This window comes from Megalobrama amblycephala, linkage group LG21 (assembly GCF_018812025.1).
Source record: "Megalobrama amblycephala isolate DHTTF-2021 linkage group LG21, ASM1881202v1, whole genome shotgun sequence".
NCBI classification, from domain to species: Eukaryota; Metazoa; Chordata; class Actinopteri; order Cypriniformes; family Xenocyprididae; genus Megalobrama; species Megalobrama amblycephala.
Window position 1 is genome coordinate 13,102,614 of NC_063064.1, and position 23,169 is coordinate 13,125,782.

General features: G+C 36.8%; 1 protein-coding gene across 5 annotated transcripts in view; it reads right to left on the minus strand.

Annotated features, from left to right (window-relative positions):
• The window catches only part of fgd5a (FYVE, RhoGEF and PH domain containing 5a), a 64,991-nt gene that overhangs the window by 22,494 nt on the left and 19,328 nt on the right, over positions 1-23,169 (minus strand). For all 5 annotated transcript variants that reach the window (XM_048171873.1, XM_048171874.1, XM_048171877.1 and 2 more), the window contains 3 exons: positions 22,673-22,703; positions 9,666-9,817; positions 7,596-7,752 (listed from right to left, as the gene is read on the minus strand). In XM_048171873.1, the coding sequence (XP_048027830.1) occupies positions 7,596-7,752; positions 9,666-9,817; positions 22,673-22,703 (340 nt within the window). The remainder of the gene's footprint in view (positions 1-7,595; positions 7,753-9,665; positions 9,818-22,672; positions 22,704-23,169) is intronic.

The following is a 23,169-nucleotide window of genomic DNA, read 5'->3' on the forward strand; positions in this document are numbered from 1 at the left end:
ACATCATTCCCACAACACCCCTGAAAGACACCCTCTGGCTTTCATTATCTCTTTCACACCAGCTCTCTCAGCTTCCCTGTGTCTCTACCTTTATTGTAACCTTCATCATAATCATAATTCACCAGTTCTGTCCATTACATTCTCATTCCTCTTCACTTTTTCCACATTCACACTGCAGTTTTTCTATTACATGTGACAGATCTGTTATTCGGATCATATTGTGAATATCAAAAATCACACAGAATGTGACAAATTCAAATAATAGATATACTTACTTCGATTTTTACACTAATCTAACTTGAAATTATGGCAAAATTTCAATTCAGTTTAATATTTCATAAAAAATATTTAATTGAATTTAAAGGAATAAAACATTAAATATTAAAATAATAAGATATTAAATAAAAATAATATTTTATAAGATATTTAATATTTAAAATATTCAGTAAATTCCATTGTAACAGAAAGGTGCAAAATAGATTTGATAAAAATGCATACTGATGCCAGATATATTGAGGTTTTAAATATATGCATTAATAATGCAATTTAAAAAGTTAATGATAATGCACAAACTTTTAATTTCATATAATATCATAATATGCGATCATATTAAAAGATATTATTATAACTTGAAATATTATAACTATATAAAAACAAAGCACTAACGGTAAACAGAGCACAACATTTTATTTCAGTATAATATTTTATAAGATATTAAATTGAATTGAATTTTTTTTATTTATATTGTGCTTTAGACAATACAACAATAGTGACAAAAATATTGTTAAAAACAAAATATTATAAAAAAAAAAATTACATTTTAATATTATTCACCGAAACGGTAAACAAAAAGCAAAATTATGGCAAAAATTCTATTCAATATAATATTTTATAAAATATTACACTGAATAAATATGATAAAATAAAATATAAAATAAAATATTTAATATGAAAGTATTCAGATATTTTTAAAAAATCATATTTTATAAAATATTCATTAAAATATAAAGTAAAATAGATTTGTTTAAAATACTAATGCACTAAAGCAGATATATTGATAGAATAATAGTTAAAAAGTTCATGCTTCTAATTTCATATAATATGGAAATATGCCATAATATTACAAGATATTATGAAATGTGTTGATGTTTTGTTGAGGAGCGTTGACCCTTTAGACTAGTGTCTGATTTAAAAGGATTTGAGCAGAAAGTCTATATTAGGCACTTTTATGTTTTTGTGTGAATGTAGCCTCTCACTCTTCAACCCTAAATACCATGCACCTGTCTTCAATTATCTAATTACTTCCTCTATGTATCTCTTCTTCACTGCAGTGAGTCACATCTTGACCATAAAGCCATGTCAGATTCCTGTGTTTAAGCACAACATGGCTCCATTGTTAAAGGCAGTAGGCCTAATGAACAGCCTCGCACTGAATACTTGCACCAAACTGCAATCCAATTCACATTTGTGTTGAAAAAGCGGACAGTCTTTGTGTATGTGTAAGGGTAGATATTTAGCGTTAGCTCTCCAGTCGAGTTGGGACACAGCCAGGAGAGGGAACGGTGGCTCGTGCCAGAGAACAGACAGGCTACACAAATCAGGCACTGGTCCGGCTGAAGCAGCGTCTGTGAGGACAGCTGATTTAATTGAGGGTTGTTTAAGAAGACTTGCTTGGCTAATTAGCTTTTTTCCGCCTCATTGCCCAAATGCCAGATGAGTGTGTATGTGTGTCAATGTCTTGTTCTGTCTTTATCTTGTCCTTTCCACCTGTACAATTTCAGAGCAACACTGTGTAATAATGATACATGCACACAGAAACGCCATGCTCATTCATAGTGGCTATATGTGGATACATATGGATTTTGATCCTAGTGGATTTTGAATGCAATTTCCAAAAATACTCTAAATAAATATATACTACCAGTTAAGTTTGGATTTTTTAATGTTGTTGAAACAAGTCTCTTATGCTCAATATTATGATAATATACGATATGATATTATGATAATTTAAATACTATCTATCTATCTATCTATCTATCTATCTATATATATGAAGTCGCACATTCTGCAGATCATTTATTTTAAACTGAAGGCCTAAAAGGACATGCTATGAAAACGCTATAGAATGTTGAATATAAACACAAAGCTTGCAAAACAGTCTCCTCTCTCTCGCTCTCTTTCAGAGCACCCCACCTTCGTCTCCTTCCTTCTTACACATTCTGCACATACACGCCCAGATACTTAGAAACACACACACACACGTTTGTGGTGAAAACCCCTCGTAAACAGTGCCGCTGAACAGGGTTTAATCCTATCAGACCACAGCAGTGATCAGATCAGCTGCTGTTGATACTTCATCTCTGTCATCAACCCAGCACGCACACGCACACACAAAATGAAATTACACAAGCTCGGATCCAGGGAAGAGCATTCCTAATACATCCTCTATCCTCAATGCATCCACTATCTTTTATCAAAAAGCTCAAATGCTGCAATTACAAAATGCCACATAAGTGAAACCCATGTGGTAAATTCTACAGTACAAGATAAATATAATAGCATGTCCAGGTCACACAGCAAAGGAAAGAAAAGATTAGATAAGATTTATATATATATATATATATATATATATATATATATATATATATATATAAAAAAAAATATATATATATATATATATATATATATATATATATATATATATATATATATATATATATATATATATATATACACAGTACAGTCCAAAAGTTTGGAACCACTAAGATTTTAATGTTTTTAAAAGAAGTTTCGTCTGCTCACCAAGGCTACATTTATTTAATTAAAAATACAGTAAAAACAGTAATATTGTGAAATATTATTACAATTTAAAATAACTGTTTTCTATTTGAATATATTTCACAAAGTAATTTATTCCTGTGATGGCAAAGCTGAATTTTCAGCATCATTACTCCAGTCTTCAGTGTCACATGATCCTTCAGAAATCATTCTAATATGCTGATCTGCTGCTCAAGAAACATTTAATGTGTACAATTGTACAAAATATTTGTGTACAATATTTTTTTTCAGGATTATTTGATGAATAGAAAGTTCAAAAGAACAGTGTTTATCTGAAATCTAATCTTTTGTAACATTATAAATGTCTTTACTGCCACTTTTGATTGATTTAATGCATCCTTGCTGAATAAAAGTATTCATTTCTTTAATTTCTTTTAAAAAAATAAAAATAAAATTTCTTACTGACCCCAAACTTTTGAACGGTAGTGTATAATGCTACAGAAGCTTTGTATTTCAGATAAATGCTGTTCTTTTGAACTTTCTATTCATCAAGGAATCCTGAAAAAAAAAGTACACAACTGTTTTCAACATTGAAAGTAATCATAAATGTTTATTGAGCAGCAAATCAGCATATTAGAATGATTTCTGAAGGATCATGTGACACTGAAGACTGGAGTAACGATGCTGAAAATTCAGCTTTGCATCACAGGAATAAATTACTTTGTCAAATATATTTAAATAGTACACAGTTATTTTAAATTGTAATAATATTTCACAATATTACTGTTTTTATTTTTAATTAAATAAATGTAGCCTTGGTGAGCAGACGAAACTTCTTTTAAAAACATTAAAAATCTTAGTGGTTCCAAACTTTTGGACTGTACTGTATATATATATATATATTCAAAGGAAAGAAAAGATTAGATAAGATTTATATATATATATATATATATATATATATATATATATATATATAAATACTTTCGCTTCAAATCCGCTACATCAACATTTTTGAAACTAAGGCATTTCAATAACTGACTAATAACCTTTTCATTGCCATAAAGTGAAATTACTGAACTTAAACATAGGAGTCTGATAAAAAAATGCTAATTTAAAATAAATCATGTCAGACGGACTTAGAGGTTTTTGCAATGGAACTCTTCATATCCAGAAAAATTATTATTTTCAATCTTTATTCTGCCCCTCTGTCTGAAATGATCTGTTTTTAAGGGGCGGCTCCTTTTAAGGCTTGTCAGTAAACGGACACTGTTATGATCGGCTAATGTCACCGCATAGGAAACAGTCTCAACAAGTGTTTTGAAAACATTATCCATATAAAACTGTCATTTACAGATAAAGTATGGTTTGTGATGCAGCTGCTGTTGGATCATTTGGCTGTTTCAACTTTCTACAAAATGTTCTTTGTGAACTTTCCATTAGACTGTGCCTCATTTACAAAACAGGACTCCATTAAAATAAATCATCCTCTTGCTTTCGACGCTGGGATCCTTCTAAAGTCTGTACAAGATGCAAACAAGCTGTTTGAACTGGACGCGTCAAAGCGAACATTCCTTCACTCTTCCATTTGTCCTGTTGTCAATAGACAATTGCGTGGAGTATGTCAGAAACTGAAAGCGCATCTGTATACTGTATACATCCAGTGTAGACAGCATCAGTGATTATAATGGGTTCTATTTGCTGACACGACCCTCATATCCAGTGTAGGCAAATGCCAGCCGTTAAAGGATTAGTTCACTTTTAAATACACTTTTCCTGATAAATTTACTCACCCCCATGTCATCCAAGATGTTCATGTCTTTCTTTCGTCAGTCAAAAAGAAATGAAGGTTTTTGAGGAAAACATTCCAGGATTTTCTCCTTACAATGGATTTCAATGGCTACCAACAGATTGAAGGTCAAAATTACAGTTTCAGTGCAGCTTCAAGGGCTTTAAACGATACCAGATGAGTAATAAGGATTCTAGCGAATCGATCACATTCTTCATAACGCTTACGCTGAATGTTCTACGCCTTCCCTATTCTACTTACGGAACGAACGCGGCACCAGTTTCATTTTTATCGTAACTTGAATAGGGAAGGCGTAGGACATTCAGCGTAAGCGTCATGAAGAATGCGGAAGCGGAAAGTACGTTCAAGGCGATATTTTGTTTATAAAGCATAAACGGTTGTATTTTTTTCGAAAATGACCGATCGATTCGCTAGATAAGACCCTTATTACTCATCTGGTATCGTTTAAAGCCCTTGAAGCTGCACTGAAACTGTAATTTTGACCTTCAATCTGTTGGTAGCCATTGAAATCCATTGTAAGGAGAATAATCCTGGAATGTTTTCCTCAAAAACCTTCATTTCTTTTTGACTGACGAAAGAAAGACATGAACATCTTGGATGACATGGGGGTGAGTAAATTTATCAGGAAAAGTGTATTTAAAAGTGGACTAATCCTTTAAAGGTTCAGTAGGTGATCTGGAAAATGATAATGATAGCCTGCTAGCATTGAAAGCATATGATCCCACACTCCCTGCAAACTGAAGTGCAAAGCCAAGCCTCCTCCAAAACACGTGAACGCGCGCACATACACACAGCTGCTCTTGGCAAAGCGACTTAGAGAGCTTGTACCTGGCTGTTGCAGATTCATTACGGTGTTGATACTGTAACATGGATATGCATAATTCCGAGTCTGAACGAACAGTTCCAGTTAGAACGTCACGGGTTGCCATCTCTTAATTATGATAGTTATGGCGTGAACGCAGCATAAGCTCATGATTTTGTTTTGGTAGGAACTGTAAAAGCTGGCTGCTGTTTGTTTGTGGTGCTCCGTGACTGACGTCTGTCTACATAAACTCTGCACAGCATGAAACGCAAACGGGGGTGCATGAGGGTGTGTAAAAACATACGTTGACAGGCAGGTAGGACATCGTATTATATCATTCGGACCGAATATAATAATTGGATGAACATTTTATGGTCCTATATGCCTTCCACAGACAATATATATTTATAAAAATACATTTAGACATAGTGATTTCTTTCAAGACATGAGAAGACTTCTAACCAGTATAACAAAAAATGTTTTTGTAGAGAACCACCTATTGCACCTTTAAGCTATTGAATGCCAGTGGGCGGGGCCTATTGTGCGACAGCTGACAAAGACCTCTTATATGTCAAAAGATCAAGGCAAATTTGATTTCTCATGTCATGACCCCTTTAAAGTCAATTAAGCATCTTTAAGTTATCTTTATAGTTATCATCCTTGGTGTGAAAGGGCCTTAAATCAGGCAGTATTTTTTTAAATAATAATTTAATTTCTAATTTCTTTCTTTTTGGGTGAAATATGACCCAAACATATTCTTAACAGAATATTCTAATCTAAAGAGCTGATATGCAGTGCTGACAATGGTGGTAGACTACTGATAAAGTTAAGCAGGTGTTTAAACTCCTGACTTGTCCACCTTCAGGCCCCGATCAATAAAACAACCGCATCTCCTCCCATTTAATGAGCCAAGAGAAGCATCACAGCACAGATTGGTGAATAAAACAAGTCAGCAGTGGCTAGACTAATGGTTGGCAGGTTAAGAAAAATGCAATGAAAAGCCTGCCTTGTTGTTCACTTGTGTGTTTGTTTGTGCGGTGGTTCACCACTGAGAGTCAGCTCTATTGGTTTCATTAGTGCAGGAGTGACCAGAGGCAACCAGTGATGCTCAGTACATATATCACCCAGTCAAAGCCTATAAGCGTTACTGCAGCTGTACTGACCAGGACTCACAGAGGACTGAGTGAGCACATTTTACACCAAGAAATGAATTACATTGTGTTGAAAAGAATATGAGAATATGAATGAAAGAATATGTGCTGTTATAAGCAGAAATTACATCTTAATCTCGTTTCATTACTCTGGGGTTATTTGGATCACAAGCCTCTGCTATTGATTGTGAAGTCACATGGGAAAACAGACCCATGGCAGGCTGTAACACATTATTAAAGATGCAATCCTTGATCTAAATAAATATAAAACAGACCTCCTTAACTCATTTCACAAGCTCAATCTAAAAACTACAGTCATTTTTACTTTTCAATAAGAGCAGCTGATGACAATGCACACATTTAAAAGGACATTTGACTAAATCATCTTTCTTTCTCCCTTTCCTGATCTCTCTATACATTGAGGGTCCAATTTTGAGTCTACCACCCAAGGAGGCTTCTCTGAATACAGATGCTCATGCATATTAATGAGCGAGACCAGCTGGCTTCTTGTCGTTGGTGATCCCGATCACCATTGAAATGTGTGGTAAGTGACTCCACCAACCATCCTCCAATTAATTGATTCAGCGGAGCCTCTGTCATGAATTTCGCTGGTACAGTGAACTGATTGTGTCCGTAATACTCTGCAGGTACCAAAACTGCAGAGGTTGATGCTACTAGATTTTGTGGTAACTATTTCACAACAAAAGGTAATGCGAGAAAATATGCATACAAGTGCTCAAAAATTAATCAGACAGTGAATCTGAAACACAATTTAGTGCCATCAATACTGAAAAACATAAATTTTTTTTTTTTTTTTTAGTAAAGCATCGCTAACAGGTACTTATTACCTTGATTGATACCACAATCGTAATGGAATTTTTATAAAAGTGATATAACTTTATAATACATAATATTACATTTGGCATAACAACATCCCAACAACAGGCTTTTTAACTGAAAGATAAATTGAAATGAACTATGACTAAAGAATCATCAAATTGTGATTATTTCCCAAACAAACCACACAAAAGTCCAACATTTTCATCTCAGACCTCACCTCAAACTGTTTAACCACATCCTCGAAAGCTTTACTCTGTCTACAGCTCTCCTCCAGCAGTGACATGCTGCGGTCATAGTCTGAGATGTAGGTCGCAAAGGATGAAAACTCAGCCCGGCGCGTTAATATGACATCAACCACTGACGGGCTGTCCTCCCTGAAGATAAATGGGAAAGAACAACTTTTCAGAGGGCATCCAAGGACATTCATGATGGCATTATAATGGATTATGTTACTGTAACATCACATGTACTGCTGTGAAAGAGATAAGAAATCTATGTGTGTAAAGTAAGCAAGAACATATCAGCTTGTCCAGTGGTGTGCAGTGGTGTCTGAAATGAGGAAAAGTCCCTTAAGATGTACATTTATGTCCCAGTAACATTTATTGTGGACACATTGTCCTGGTTAAATAAACATTACTTTACATATCATAATATATATATATATATATATATATATATATATATATATATATATATATATATATTATAGTAATATTATTATTAATTAATATTATATTATATCTTTTATATATATATATATATATAAAAATCGGCGCATTAATGTTACATTAATTTTCTATTTATTTTCATGAATTTTTCTATTTATTAAAAATCAAGTATAAATATTTTTATGCATTTTTACATTTATTCCAAAATAATAAAGACAGTAACAATTTAAACAATATATTTTATTTGTGAACTGATTTTCAGCTGTTCTTTTTAATAATCAACTTATTTTCATCAGCCATCAAGCTGGGTAAACACTGGTTGAAACCTTGAATTTCACAAAGCTGAGTGCTCAAAAAAAAAAAAAAAAAAAAATCCCCCAGTTATCATGTTTTTATGCCCTTTCAAGTTTGATTTTGACGTGACGTAAAGCAGTCATAACTAAGTGACATAACTAAGTTGTTTACTTACTTTTTAATTAGTCTTCCATTCAGACTGATTCACAAACGCACACAAAAATAAGAGGATTTGCACGAGGAGGGATTTACATGAACCAATCATATCCAACCATAACCAATCATAGCGCAATTGCCTCCTCTCATGTGACTTTCCCCCATTCATTCTCAATTAAGGCCCCAATATACTTCAAGCTAAGCTGAAGAATGAACTGTAATGACGTCATTTCGAACAAAATCAGGCCAAAACAAAGTTCGTTTTTGGGAGTTTGAAACGGCTTGCAAAAGCCAACTTTCCAAAAAAGTTTGCTCCGGCTGGTAAACACAATGGTCCGTGGTGATTGCGTGGACCTTCTTTTACATGGAACTCTTCTCTGGTTCATTTCTTCTGTTGAGTCCATCGAGGTCAGATGTCCGTGAGTAAAAATTAATTTGTACTTCTGATGAAATTAGAATTTTTGCTTTCTTTAAAAAATGCTTGCAGTTTTCTCATTTTTGTTGTGTGTTTATTTTGTTCTTGAGAAAGGAAAGCATGCAGCACATATTTACATATTCATTGAAATGTCAGTCTCAGCAACGTGGGCGGTGTTGGATGTTCGCTAACAGTATACCGCTGCTCATGTATTTCGAACTTCTATTTACCCCTAAGCAAAGAATGAAAAAGAACTTTGTCGTGAGTATATCAGGGCCTTTACTCCCGATCAAATCCACCACACCCTATAGGAGGTCTGTTAAAACTCAATGGGCTCAGGGGAGGCTTCCCGCTGTAACTTTACCTGCTGGTGTCGCTGTTAGACAGTGTTACTTTAGAAAACGTTTTAATGTCACATTTTGTAATATTTGCGCTGTTTTATTTTTGTAATATGGATTATTTTCTCATCCAATTATTTGAGGAGGCACTGCCTCCCTTGCTTCCTCTGAAAAAAAAAAACGCCCCTGAGCTTGTTTATATTAGCATGTGGCTCAGGTGGGAGATGCATACATTAGATGCGGAGTGCATGCATTAACACCTTGTAAATGATGAACATGTTATATATAACATAAATATGGACTTTTTATGGAATGTCAGGCTATAAAATGTGTGCATAAGCATGCATTTTGTGGATGTTGATGTGCATTAGTATAGTGTGCATCAGTGTAATGTGCTTTAGTATGTGTGTTCTCACCACTGTTTAATGCGGGTCTCCAGCTCATTGAGGATCTCACTGTGCAGATGGTAGGCCTGAGGAAGAGTGCTCAGGATCTCGTCCAGCTTCCCATTTTCTAACAGAGGTTCCTCATCATTTCCTACTGCTGACTCCACTGCTCCCCTGAAGTCCTGTAAGAAAAGTGGGTTGGTGTGAGGAATATCAAATATTTAAAAAAAAAAATTAAATAATGTTTTAATAATTATGAAATATTTTGGATCATTTGATGATTTCAGCTGCCAGTAAAAGTTTACTAGTGACATAATTGATCATGTTTAAATCAATTTCACTTTGCCCCAAAAATCACCGTCTGTATTAATAACAATGACAAAAGAAAAAGCTGAAACAAACAAAATGCAGAGAACTTCTGTCACGATTAGCCTCACACACAAGGATGATGACAGATATTGAAGAACAACAATTGGGAAGTTTATTGTAAGAATCAGCAGGAACACAATCCAATGCAGGTAAGAACTGAAGAGATGGGTAATTAGCAACAATGGAGACTTTAGCCGGAAATTACCCGGAACAATTCCATCGCGGTGTAAAGTACCGTGAAGTAGAGCCCTGCGCGGGACTGATTTCCTTAACCCGCACCCGCCCGCTCCCGCTGAATATCTGACCAAGACCGCCCGCTCCCGCAACCCACATGTTCCACTCCCGCCCGCGCCCGCAAAGTTTGTGTCCACTCCCGCCCGCTCCCGCGGACTTTCTCTCAGAGCTTGTAAAAAAAAAGGCCTAAACAAATACTCTCAGACTAAATTCGGTCAAATTAACATCCAGAATACCAGACTTTAAACATGATTGCGTTTAAATAAGATAAAGAAGCCGCAAAACCAAAGCACCACACGTGACAAAATCATTGGGTATTTTTTTATTAGCGTTATAAAACATTAACCGTTAACAAAACCACAACTAGCGGCACCTCAGTTTTTAAACGGCTACTGCATACACACTCACCGAACGATTAACTAAACAAGCAGTTTAAATAACAGTTTAAGTAAATAAGCCAAGCACAATACGAAATAACTTTAACTTATTAAATAAACACATAGATATACTTTAAACAAATTAAATACAAAATGAAATAAATAAATTAAATGGAATACCTTGCTTAACAGGCTATTGCAAAGAAAATAAATAATACTAATAAATAAATAAAAATAACGTAGCCTACTTAAACAAATGATCACTGGGCCTTGCATTGCTTACTCCATATTACTATGAAGGGAAAGTATATTGCTGACTGACTGTGGTCGCAGACTTGTGCGTCTTTCTTCCATGTTCTGCCCACACACACTGAATGCCCTCTCTGACGGTGCACTAGATCATGCGAGAATGCTCAAAATAAAACGTGCGAATTTTTCCAAGTGTCTGCTTTTTATTGCTTTGCTTTTGTCAAGTAAAGAGCCGCTTTAATTTTCTTCTCAACTTCATTTGTTGACTCCATTTCTATTACACGCCAAATCCCACCGTTTCCCGCGGGTCTCCCGCAAAGTTTTCTGACCGCCCACTCCCGCCTGCAGCAAAGGTAAAACCGCCCGCTCCCGCGAGATTTGCGTTGGGTCCCGCGGGTCCCGCGGGAGCCCAAACCCAATGCAGCCCTCTACCGTGAAGATTAAGTCTGGTGACGTAGGACTGTGCGTGACTTTTCAGTTCCAGCTGGATTTCGTCCTCCGCATATAAGCTTAATAAAGCCTGAGCCTCATCGTCGGTCCATTGGTCATATTTTTTAAACTCCATTGTTGATTCAAAAAGCAAACAACTCTTACTGCACACACTGCAACAGACTTTTAAAAATGGTGGTTGAAATAAAATGCTGCGTGTAGTCAACCAATCAAAATGCTGTACTACTCTGCGAGCAGGTACTTTCTAAAGGGGAAATTTTTTACCGAGAACTTCATTTAGACCCTGGTCCCTGTGGTAGAACACACAGAGTCCCACCCCAAAGTCCCTAGTTCCTGGGGAAAGTTCCACAGCTTTAGATGATGATAAATGTATTTGTCTTACAGATTGTCAAGGCATACACAACGGAGCAGACGAGAAGAGGAGATGACTTGGAAGACGAGGAGATGACTTGAATGCTTGAGAAAAGACTTGAATGACTAGGAGATTACTTTGAATTGACTTGGAGCACAGTAACAGCATTGCTGAAGATTACAGAAGCTTACAGTAGTATATTCCCAGGTAAGAGAGTCTGTGTTCTCTTGACGAAGCCAGACAACTAGTGATGGTGTGTGTGTTTGTCTGCTTTACAGTGCTTGTGATAAAGGCTGATGAGTGGCAGGTGCGCGTGGTTAGTACTCTGGTGACTGTGAAGGCTGAGTATGGCTGTGTCCTAATTCAGAGGCTGCATCCTTTGAAGGCCACAAAGGTCAGACTGAACGTTGTTAAATGGGACAGTCTAGCCTACGGAGGACTGTTCTTGTCGCCTAGCAACTGTGACAGCTGGCGTTGATGAGTGGCAGTAACGTTTGTACTGGACTTTTTTGGGACTGGCTAATGGTTAGAGAGTCAGACTTGTAACCCGAAGGTTCCGGGTTCAAGTCTCAGTACCGGCAGGAAATGTAGGTGGGTGGAGTGAATGAACAGCGCTCTCTTCCACTCTCATTACCCACAACTGAGGTGCCTTTGAGCAAGACATCTAACCCTCAATCGCACCCCAGCAAAAATGGCTACACCATACTTGGCTACATGCCACATCACTTTTAATTTTATATTAAACTGTCTGAAAAAACAGGGTTCACAAACTGCCTAAATATGTTCACCACAGTCCATTTCTGCATATAATAAAGAGTATAAACTATATATAATCACATCTTAGCAAGGTATGTCAACATTTGAACTGATTCAAAGTTTTTTTTATATTTGTATCATTAGATATTTGATTAAGCTGAGACCCAGTACTTACATTTAAAAGTGTAAATAGGCAATTTCTCTCAAAACAAACAATCCTGTAGTCACCGGTGCACAATGAATTCTGGGGTAGGTATGTCCATCCATCTGTTGTATCCTTCATTTCATAGGAAATGAAGGATGCCATTTGAAGGAGCCTTCGAATAGAGACAGCCTTCGTTGCACCACGGTGATGCAATCGGCCTTCGAAGGACACAGCCTGAGTGAAGAAGAGCCTGGCGTGCTCGTGACAACTATACCAACTCCCTTAGGCTTCCGTGCAAATACATCAAATAATCTGTACTTGTCCTCTCCTGTCTCTGAATTGAACTCTGACCACATTCATCCCTCAGAATGAGCTTCCAGGCTTAAGCTACTGGATTGAGCTCCAAGCAGCCTGCGCATGAGCGTCCAGCTTTGACACAATCTTCGCCCACAATACCACCCGTCAGGGGAACATGTTATTAGTTTCTGCTGAATATATTTGTTTTGGCCGTAACAGACAGTTAAACTGAGCGGTCGTAAGCTGGCCTGTTCGGGGACCACAAGCCTGATGGCTCACGATCCATAGAGGATTTATTTACTTGACCCATTGTACATACAGATATCATGTACCTTATGAATCGCTAGGAAGGGGTAAAATCTGCTCTCAAATATCTTCACAGGCAAAGCCATGAGGGAATGTGTGTCCGTTATGAAGAAAGTGATGATATAAAACAAAATCTGTCATGTATGCGCACACAGATGTGTAAGCGGTCATGCTGGGAGGTGATACGCTGAAATTCCTGAGCTTCACAAATGAATCAATGTGTATCGATTGCAGCCGTGTCGGCATTTGTCAATGCTCTCATAAATTACTCAGTGATGTTATACAGTCCTCTTAGGTACTATGAAACTTGTTTCCTCCGATAGCATCTCAATAGCTGAAACTCCCAGACAACTTCCCAAATGTTCATTGTAATGAAATTGCTTTGTTTTACAGTTGCCTTCTTAAGACTCATTATACTTTTATTGCTTTCCCACAGTTCATCTAGACTAGAGTCAGATGCATAAACCAAGACACAGGAATGAATTGGCTGTTTGGAGATACTTGTCTTGTTGTAATTGTTTATGCTTCTGCATGCTTTTCATTTCAGGCTAAAAACCAGAAAAAAATGAAGCAATTTCTCAATCGCATGCCTAGAAACCTGCACTTCAATTAAAAGCATTACTGTAACTTCCTATTAGGGACAGGTTTTGGAAATTCTTTGTATTTTGCTGTTATTCAATATCAAACAATGGAACAATATGTTCTGTCCTGTAGCGTTATGATAGAGGAATCTTTCCCTTTCAGAGTACACAAAACAGAGTGAGGGATAGAGAGAGCGAGAGAGAGAGAAATATATAAATAAAAAAGGGGAGAAAGAATGACAGGTTAAGCAAACAAGGAAAATATTTTTACTTAGATGTCGCTCTTTCAACTTTGTCTCAGATGTTTCTCCTAAAATTTGTAATGAGAAATTAAAAATTAAATGAGACAACCACTGACAAAGTAGGAGTATGTAGCTTAAAGATGAATTGGATAAATTTGGACAGCATAGGACAGATAATTTGGTCTTGAAAGAATATGAGAATTGTTTGAATTCATGTTGAAATCTCTGCTTAAAGGATTAGTTCACTTTCAAATGAAAATTACCCCAAGCTTTATTCACTCTCAAGCCATCCTAGGTGTATATGACTTTCTTCTTTCTGATGAACACAATCAGAGTTATATTAATAAATATCCTGACACATCCAAGCTTTATAATGGCAGTGAATGATACCAGCTAGTATGAAACATCCATCATAAACATATTCCATATTCTGGCTCGGGGGGGGGGGGGGGGGGGGAATAATAAAGGCCTTCTAAAGTGAAGCGATGCATTTGTGTAAAAAACTATATTCATATTTAACAAGTTATGAAGTAAAATATCTAGCTTCCGCCAGACCACCTTCCGTATTCAAACTACAAAAAAACAGAACTGTCAGTTCCGTTAGTTGAATAGGGAAGGTGTAGGACGTAGTGTAAGCTATTTGAACTGTGAGAGTTTAACACTTTCTTCATAGTAGAATACGGAAGGCGGTCTGGCAGAACTTGGAGAACTTGGCAGATATTTTCCTATATATTTTTAATTTTTTACACAAATGCATCAATAGCTTCAGAAGGCCTTTATTAACCCCCCCCCGGAGCCGTGTGGAGTACGTTTATGATGGACGAAGACACTTTCTTCAGCTCATACTCGTTTGGTAATGCTTACTGCCATTATAAAGCTCGGATCCATCAGGATATTTATTAATATAACTCTGATTGTGTTCATCAGAAAGAAGAAAGTCATATGCACCTAGGGTGGCTTGAGGGTGAGTAAAGCTTGGGGTAATTTTCATTTGAAAGTGAACTAATCCTTTAATGGTTTTTAAATAGGGACAAAGAATTTTTCCACAGAATATTAATGAATATTTTTTTAAATGTATTTTGAAAACATTTTAAAATGAACTCAAATTAATCTTTCAAAGTCTATACACTATTCAAAAGTTCAAAAGTTTATGGTTAGTTATATTTTTTATTTTAAAGAAATTGTTTTTTCAGCAAGGATTCTGAATATAGAAAAAAAAATTTATACATATATTTTAAATATGTATACATACTGTATATATACAGTGCCCTCCACAATTATTGGCACCCTTAGTAAATATGAGCAAAGGTGGATGTGAAAATAAATCTTTATCCTTTTGATCTTTCATTAAAAAAATTCACAAAATTATAACCTTTCATTGAAGTTGACAGTTGAAAGTGGGGGGAAACTCACATTATGAAATAAATGTTTTTCTCCAATACATGTTGGCCACAATTATTGGCACCCCTAGAAATTCTTATGAGTAAAATATCTCTGAAGTATATTCCCATTCATATTTACATTTTTTTAGCACACCAGGGTGACTAGGAGCATGAAATTGTCCAGCCATGACTTCCTGTTCCACAGGAGAATAAACATGAGGAAACACAAATGCCAAATTCCCGTAATCATTCATCACAATGAGTAAAACCAAAGAATATAGTTCTGATGTGCAGAAAAAGATTGTTGGGCTTCACAAAATAGAAAGTGGCTGTAAGAAAATACCTAAAACATTGAAAATCCCCATTTCCACCATCAGGGCAATAATTAAGAAGTTCCAATTAACTAAAGATGTTACAAATCTGCCTGGAAGAGGATGTGTGTCTAAATCGTCCTAATGTGAAGTGAGGAGGAAAGTTTGAGTGGACAAAGACTCTCCAAGGATCACAGCTGGAGAACTGCAGAGATTAGTTGAGTCTTGAGTCACAGAAAGCCTAAAATGAATTATCAAACAGCACCTACATTCCCACAAGATGTTCGGGAGGGTTTCAAGAAAAATCCTCTGCTCTCATCCAGAAACAATCTCCAGCATATTCAGTTATCAGACACGACTGGAACTTCAAATGGGACCAGCTTCTATGGTCAGATGAAACTAAAAAAAGAGCTTTTGGCAGCAAACCCACCAGATGGGTTTGGTGCACACATGGATAAAAAGTGCCCCATGCCCACGGTTAAATATACTGCTGGATCTTTAATGTTGTGGGCCTATTTTTCTGCTGGAGGTCCTGGACATCTTGTTCAGATACATGGTATCATGGATTCTATCAAATACCAACAGATAAAAAATCAAAACCTGACCACTTCTGCTAGAAATCCAATAATGGGGCCATGGTTCGATCTTTCATCAGGACAATGATCCAAAACAAACATCAAATCCAACACAAAAATGGGTCCCTAAGTACAAAATGAAGCTTCTGCCATGGCCATCCCAGTCCCATGACCTGAATCCTAAAGAAAATGAGTGGAGTGAACTGAAGAGAAGAAGCACCAACATGGAGCTGGAATCTGAAGGATCTGGAGAGATGAAGGAATGGTCTCTGATCTCTTGTCAGGTGTACTCCAAACTCATCAGGCATTATGTGAAGACTCAGAGCTGTTATCTTGGCAAAAGGAGGTTGCAAAAAGTTTTGAATAAAAGGGTGCCAATAATTGTGGCCAACATGTTTTGGAGAAAAACATTTATTTCATAATGTAAGTTTCCCCCCACTTTCAATTATTTTCCTTAAATGAAAGGTTATAATTTTGTGAATTTTTTGAATGAAAGATCAAAAGGATAAACAATGCAGATTTATTTTCACAGCTGCTTTTGCTCAATTACTAAGGGTGCCAATAATTGTGGAGGGCACTGTACATATTTTTTTTATTATTAAGCTATTGTTGTGTTCATGAGAAGAACTGTACATTGTTGAATAATGACATTGCCTCCCTGTGTGTGAGAACGGAAGTGATGCTTAAACAAGATGGATGAAGTTCGCTACTCCTGTCTCGTGTACTTCATTGTTTTAGAACTCCTGACAGATACCACAGCTATTTTTCTCAGGAGAAAAATCTGAAAAGCAGGACACTTAAGCAAAAGTCTCCATTTGATCTTACTGCTTTTAAAGAGAAACAATATATATTATAGAGATCTCATATGTCAGTTTTCTTTTACAGATGGAATGCATTCGCTTTGTTTGTGCAATTTTGCTTTGTTTCCTCAGCCTCTTCATCTATAGGATGAAACAGTACTGTCCTGTAACTTTAAGAGATCTGCACAAATCCCCGTGCAACAGTGGGGAAGGTAACACCCTCAAAGTCACTGTTGACAGCAGCCAAACACTGATTTAATGATGTCATAGTGGACAGAAAATCAAGGTGACTCAGATCCTCAAACTCATTAGCATTCAGAACAGAACAGGGAGAGTGATTAATGACATCTTTATCTTTTCCACATACCCACTAATTGTTAAATGCAGTATAAATATTTATAGCACATCAATATCAAACTAAACGTTCTCCCAAACGAAAGATAGACATGAAATACTACTGCAGCACTTGCGCTGATGTGCCTATTAATTTGGCTCCATTCAAAATCCATCCCGCTTATGCTGCTCAATGCAAATCTATGGCATTATGTACGAATAGGGGAACTATAATTACAGTCTACTGTAATACAATACACCATATGCATACGAGACACACAGGCATGTATATGATTAGCATTCTTTAGTCGTTAATAGGACGGCGATTCTATTGACTATGGCTTATTTTATTCAAATGAGGCAATTAAAATGGTGAATATGAAGTATAGTAATTTACATGAGGTACGCCGTATAAAGAACTTTAGTTCCTGCTGGATTGTGTTAAATTGCTCCTTCAGCCCTGCCTCGACTTGATAATTGGGATACATATTGTATTAATCATGAAAACATAAGCGCTAAATCTGGTTATGAGGTAACAGTATAGAGGACAATGTTTAAAACAATAGGTTTTCTTCTGGCTAATTCCATCACTCTCACGGACTCTGCAAGCCATGCACAAACACACAGCCCTAGGGAACCAGGTTAGAAAGACACTTTGGCTGTCAGAAAAGGAGAACCAATGAAAACAAATTATAACTTGAATTGGACACAGTACATCACAGAGCAATTTTAAGTACAGTGTAAAGAGCCGATGCATTCAGACAAACAGTAAAACTTCTACTAGACATCACTGAGATATAGTAAACAACTAATGAAAACCTAAGAAAATAAAGAAAAGAAAAAAGGCTAATTTCAGCCAAAAATGAAAATCCTATTTTTGTGGGTTCAGCAGTAAAAAAAACTGTTTTATTTGTAGTCTGTATGAATTAAATCTGTATGATTTATGGAATGAAATGAGGGTAATGTTGACAGTGATGACAGAATTTTTAGGTGAACTATCCCTTTATAACTCAAAATAGTAAAGGAAGTTCAGTAAATTCACTCATGTTGATAAGTTATTTGGGGCTTATTACCAGAACTGACATGTTTTTATGTTTATAAGTGACGAGGCTCATGAGAAGATGCCCAAAACAAAGGCCTGGTGCGTAGGTATTGCGTCACTCACAGGCTGACTTTTTCAAGACAAGGTTGTCAAGGGCAGGAAGTCTCAGTTACTGAAACAACACTGATAAAGGTTTGCTAACCCCCCACCCCGAGTTTGTGTGTGTGTGTCTTTCAATGTATGTGATATGTGCATGTAGGTGCATTTGCAATTGGCTGCCAAGATCAGGTAGTGACATCAGAAGCACAGATCTAATTTAGGAGCCTTTCCATGGGACCTTTGCATCTCTCATGTGAACAAATCTAGGTGCTACATAGCTTCAATATTCATTCCTTAATCTTTGAGTTTTGCCCCAGGGTGTTGGTATCTGGTTACTAGAATGTTTCAGGTGGTTACTTATGCATTGCTTAGTTACGAAGGTGCTCTGGTCCGAATATGCATACCATGCATACCACTCCTCAACAACATGCATGACTTTAGGTATCATTCATGTCTGTACTAAGTATTAGCAATGGTAATAATGGCGCTTGCCTTAACAATCAGCTAATAAGGTTGCATTCATGACCCAAATTCTGACTGGTAACATAGGATTGTTTTTAACATCTCTGTGATGTGTATACGTTGCCAGAATTGAGTAACATAGCGTATGTATTTAGTGGCTTTACCCTATTCATATCTTCCTCAGAGTAAATAAGCCAAAGAGGTCTTGGATACTAATTAGGAGTGTCACGGTACGGTACAGACATCACGGTTCGGTGCATGCAGTCATACAACGAATACAGTCAGTCACAGGCGATCCACACTCCAATCCAGAAGTGGTAATGCAACGCTGTTTGCCTCCAATAAAAAGTGCAGAAGGAGAAGAAGAGATGATTGATCGATATGTTTACGTGTAATCTCTCAACCAGTGTTTCAAAGATATGAATAAAACAGCTTGAGAATAATATCTAATGTAGCATTACATTTACCTCAGGCAAGTCATTTCAAAGCATGTTAGTTAGCTAGAGAAATTAACTCTAGAGGGGAACATTTCGTATATGCACTATATTATGTTATATATTCATTTTATTTACTTAAGCTGTTAGTAATGTCTTGATTATTTAATGTATGTTTAAATAGAATTTGTCATGAAAACAAGTTATGACAGCCACTTTGTAAATGATTATATATATATTGTTTTTTTGGAGTGTCGATTATTACATCTAAAAATAAACAGTAACTGAATTTAATAGTTAATAGTTAATAGGGCTCCCTGTATATAGTTTACAGCATTACCTGAGATAGATTTTTTTTATCCTTAAGAAATTTTTAATTATAATTGAATTTATTTAAACACAGAGAGACATTTGTTCAAAAACAACAACCCCTGCTGTACCAAACCGTGACTTCAAAACCAAGGTACATACCGAACTGTCATGTTTGTGTACCATTACACCCCTAATACTAATAGATAAGTTTATGTGTATACATTAATAAACATAAAACTCTGTTATAAAGCCCTGTGAACACAGAGATTTGTCAGGGTGGAAGGATTTACCAGCCATCATTTTTTTAGGTTAGCACAAACTTAATTTACATGACTGTTCAAAATTTTGGGGTCAGTAAGATTTTTTAACATTCTTCTGCTCACCAAGGCAGCATTTATTTGATTAAAAATACATTAAAAACAGGAAATTGTGAAATACTGTAACAATTTAAAATAACTGTTTTGAATATTAGTGCTGCTTAAAGGGATAGTTCACCCAAAAATGAATATTTGATGTTTATCTTATAATGCATGGCAATGGTAACAAAATCTATGAGAGTAAAAAAAAACATGCACAGAGAAATCCAAATTAAACCCTACGGCTTGTGACGACACATTGATGTCCTAAGACACGAAACGATTGGTTTGTGCGAGAAACCGAACAGTATTTATATCATTTTTTACCTCTAATACACCACTATGCCCAACTGCCTTGAGTGCGTGCACGGCATCCGGTGCGTGAGGTGTGTACGCGCTGGAAGTGCCCGAAGTGATCTCTCACGTGTATATGTCACTCATTGTTTACACAGTGCACAAACATTGTAGGTACAACGGCTAATCAAAATGGTACTTACTTGCGCTTATCCGGATTACTTGCGCTTATCCGACTTAAAACTAAAAGATTACGTTCTCTTGCGCGAACTCATTCCGGGAGTGGTGACTTTCCACATATTCCCAACTTCTGAGCCTGCTCGCCTGAAGTTATGGTTGATTGCTCTTCAGCTGGATATCAACACACCCATTAATGCACTAAAGTTGTTGAGGGTCTGCAGCGAATCATTTTTCCCCTGATGATTTTACATACCCAGGAGAGGATCACGTATGACTTAAACCATCAGCTGTGCCTATGGTTTTTCCAATCCAACTGAGTTATGTGAACAAGATCTTTGTATGTGTCCTTTTTATTTGTAAAGCTGCCCTTACGAAAAGTAACAGAATAAAATGAAGTTTTGATGTAATAAAACCATGTTTTTTATTGGTTTACTTCCATTTGTATAACAACTGTTGTACTACAGGCACCATGTTTAAACTACGCCAGAGCGCGTACAAACCTCACGCACCGGATGCAGTGCGTGCGCTCAAGGCAGTTGGACATAGTGGTGTATTAGAGGTAAAAAATGATATAAATACTGTTCGGTTTCTCACACAGACCAATCGTTTCGTGTCTTAGGACATCAATGTGTCGTCACGAGCCGCAGGGTTTCAATTTGGATTTGTCTGTGCATGTTTTTTTTTACTCTCATAGATTTTATTACCATTGCCATGCATTATACGACTGACAGACTGCAACGGTTGGAGTTAAAAATCATCATTTGTGTTCTACTGAAGAAACAAAGTCACCTACATCTTGGATGCCCTGGGGGTAAGTTTTCATTTTTGGGTGAACTATCCCTTTAATATTCTTGTGAAAACCATGATACATTCTTGGATGAATAAAAAGTTCAAAATTATTTATTTGAAATAGAAATCTTTTGTAACATTATAAAAGTCTTTATTGTCACTTTTGGTCAATTTAATGCATAATTGCTGAATAAAAGTATTAATTTCTTTTAAAAAAAAAATCTTACTGACCCCAAACTTTTTAACAGTATATAGCACAGGGGTAGGCAAGTTCGGTCCTATACCCTTTTCCACCAAGGCAGTTTGAGTGCTGGTTCGGAGCCAGAGCCTAGTTTCAAATCAGTTCTTTGTCTTTCGACACACAAAGCACCAGCTCCGAACCAGGAAAAGTGGTTCTTAAGTAGCACCAAAACATTGCTGGGCTAGAAGTAAGAACCACTTGCGTCAGGGGCTGGGGCGGGGTTACCGTGACCAACAAAAAACTTGAGACCGCTCAAAAGTTTCCTTGAAATAGCAGCTAAACGAGCCATGGAATTGACATGCAGCTCGATCGTAATCTCCGTCTATATACAAATGCCTGATTTGACAGGTTCGCAAAGCCATGAGCATCAACAGCCTAGTGAAACATTTATAGTGATTGTTAATATAGGAAGGCTTGTAAATCGAGATGCATCGGAGCAGCGTGGACCGTCATTCGGCGGGTGACATCGGAGTGCCGCAGTTTTTGTCCACGGGTGTGTTTGTAAAGCATACGACTCCAATTGTGCAGAATTTTGGATCGTTCTCGCGGTGCTTTAATGTCATGCGCCGATCGCTCTGGGGGAAGCCGATGCATCTCGAACAAGCCTGGTGTGTTTGGCGCTGCAACGCTAGCTTTGCTGTGAAATATGAGACGTATAGTGATGTTAATCCTGGCTCTGTGCTGCTCTCTAGCCCGTGGAAAGGCAAACCGGTTCTTAGAAGGCTCATCGGTTGAACCAACTCCGAACTGGCACTAGCACTAGCTCTGAACTAGTACCCGGTTCATGCTGGTGGAAAGGGGGTACTAAGGAGCCGCTGTCCTGCAGAGTTTAGCTCCAACCTTAATCAAACACACCTGAACAAGCTAATCAAGCTCTTCAGGATTACTAAGGCTATAGGAAGGTGAGAGTTTTTTTTGGGGGTTGGAGCTAAACTCTACAGGACCGAACTTGCCTACTCCTGGTATAGCGTATGCAAAAATCTCATCTACGACTATTGCAGTTCAACGAGTTAGACATTTAAATATATATTAAAGAAAAAAAGAAAGAAAAAAAAACAGATTTTCATACCTCTTGAAGAATCTTCAGAGCCTTCACGTGTCTGTAGATAATTGAAAAGAGTTGACATTACATGTATTGTAATATTATTGTAATGCAATTGTTTGACACTTAAAGACACAGCACAAAAACACCTGTCCAATTCTGTCAAGCAGATATATCCCTGATCATCCAAGTGAAACCAACATTTACACAGCCGATTTATGCAGTCAGTTGAGATACATAACAAATATATTTGAAGGGCTTAGGGGGAAAAGCAGGCTTGCATAGACACTGGATCACATTTAATAAATCTACACACTTAATGACTCATTGAGGCGCTTCTGAAATGCAATATCTTATGTCAGACAGTCCAGTAATAGGCTGTCAGTTTGAGTATCAGAGGAGCTGTTGAGTGAACAAGAATAGACAGTGATAAAGATGTGGACAGGGCCTGGATAAAGAAGATCCCTAAAGGACATCTCATGAGACACAATTGGTCTGTATCTGGAATGTGTTCAATCCAGACA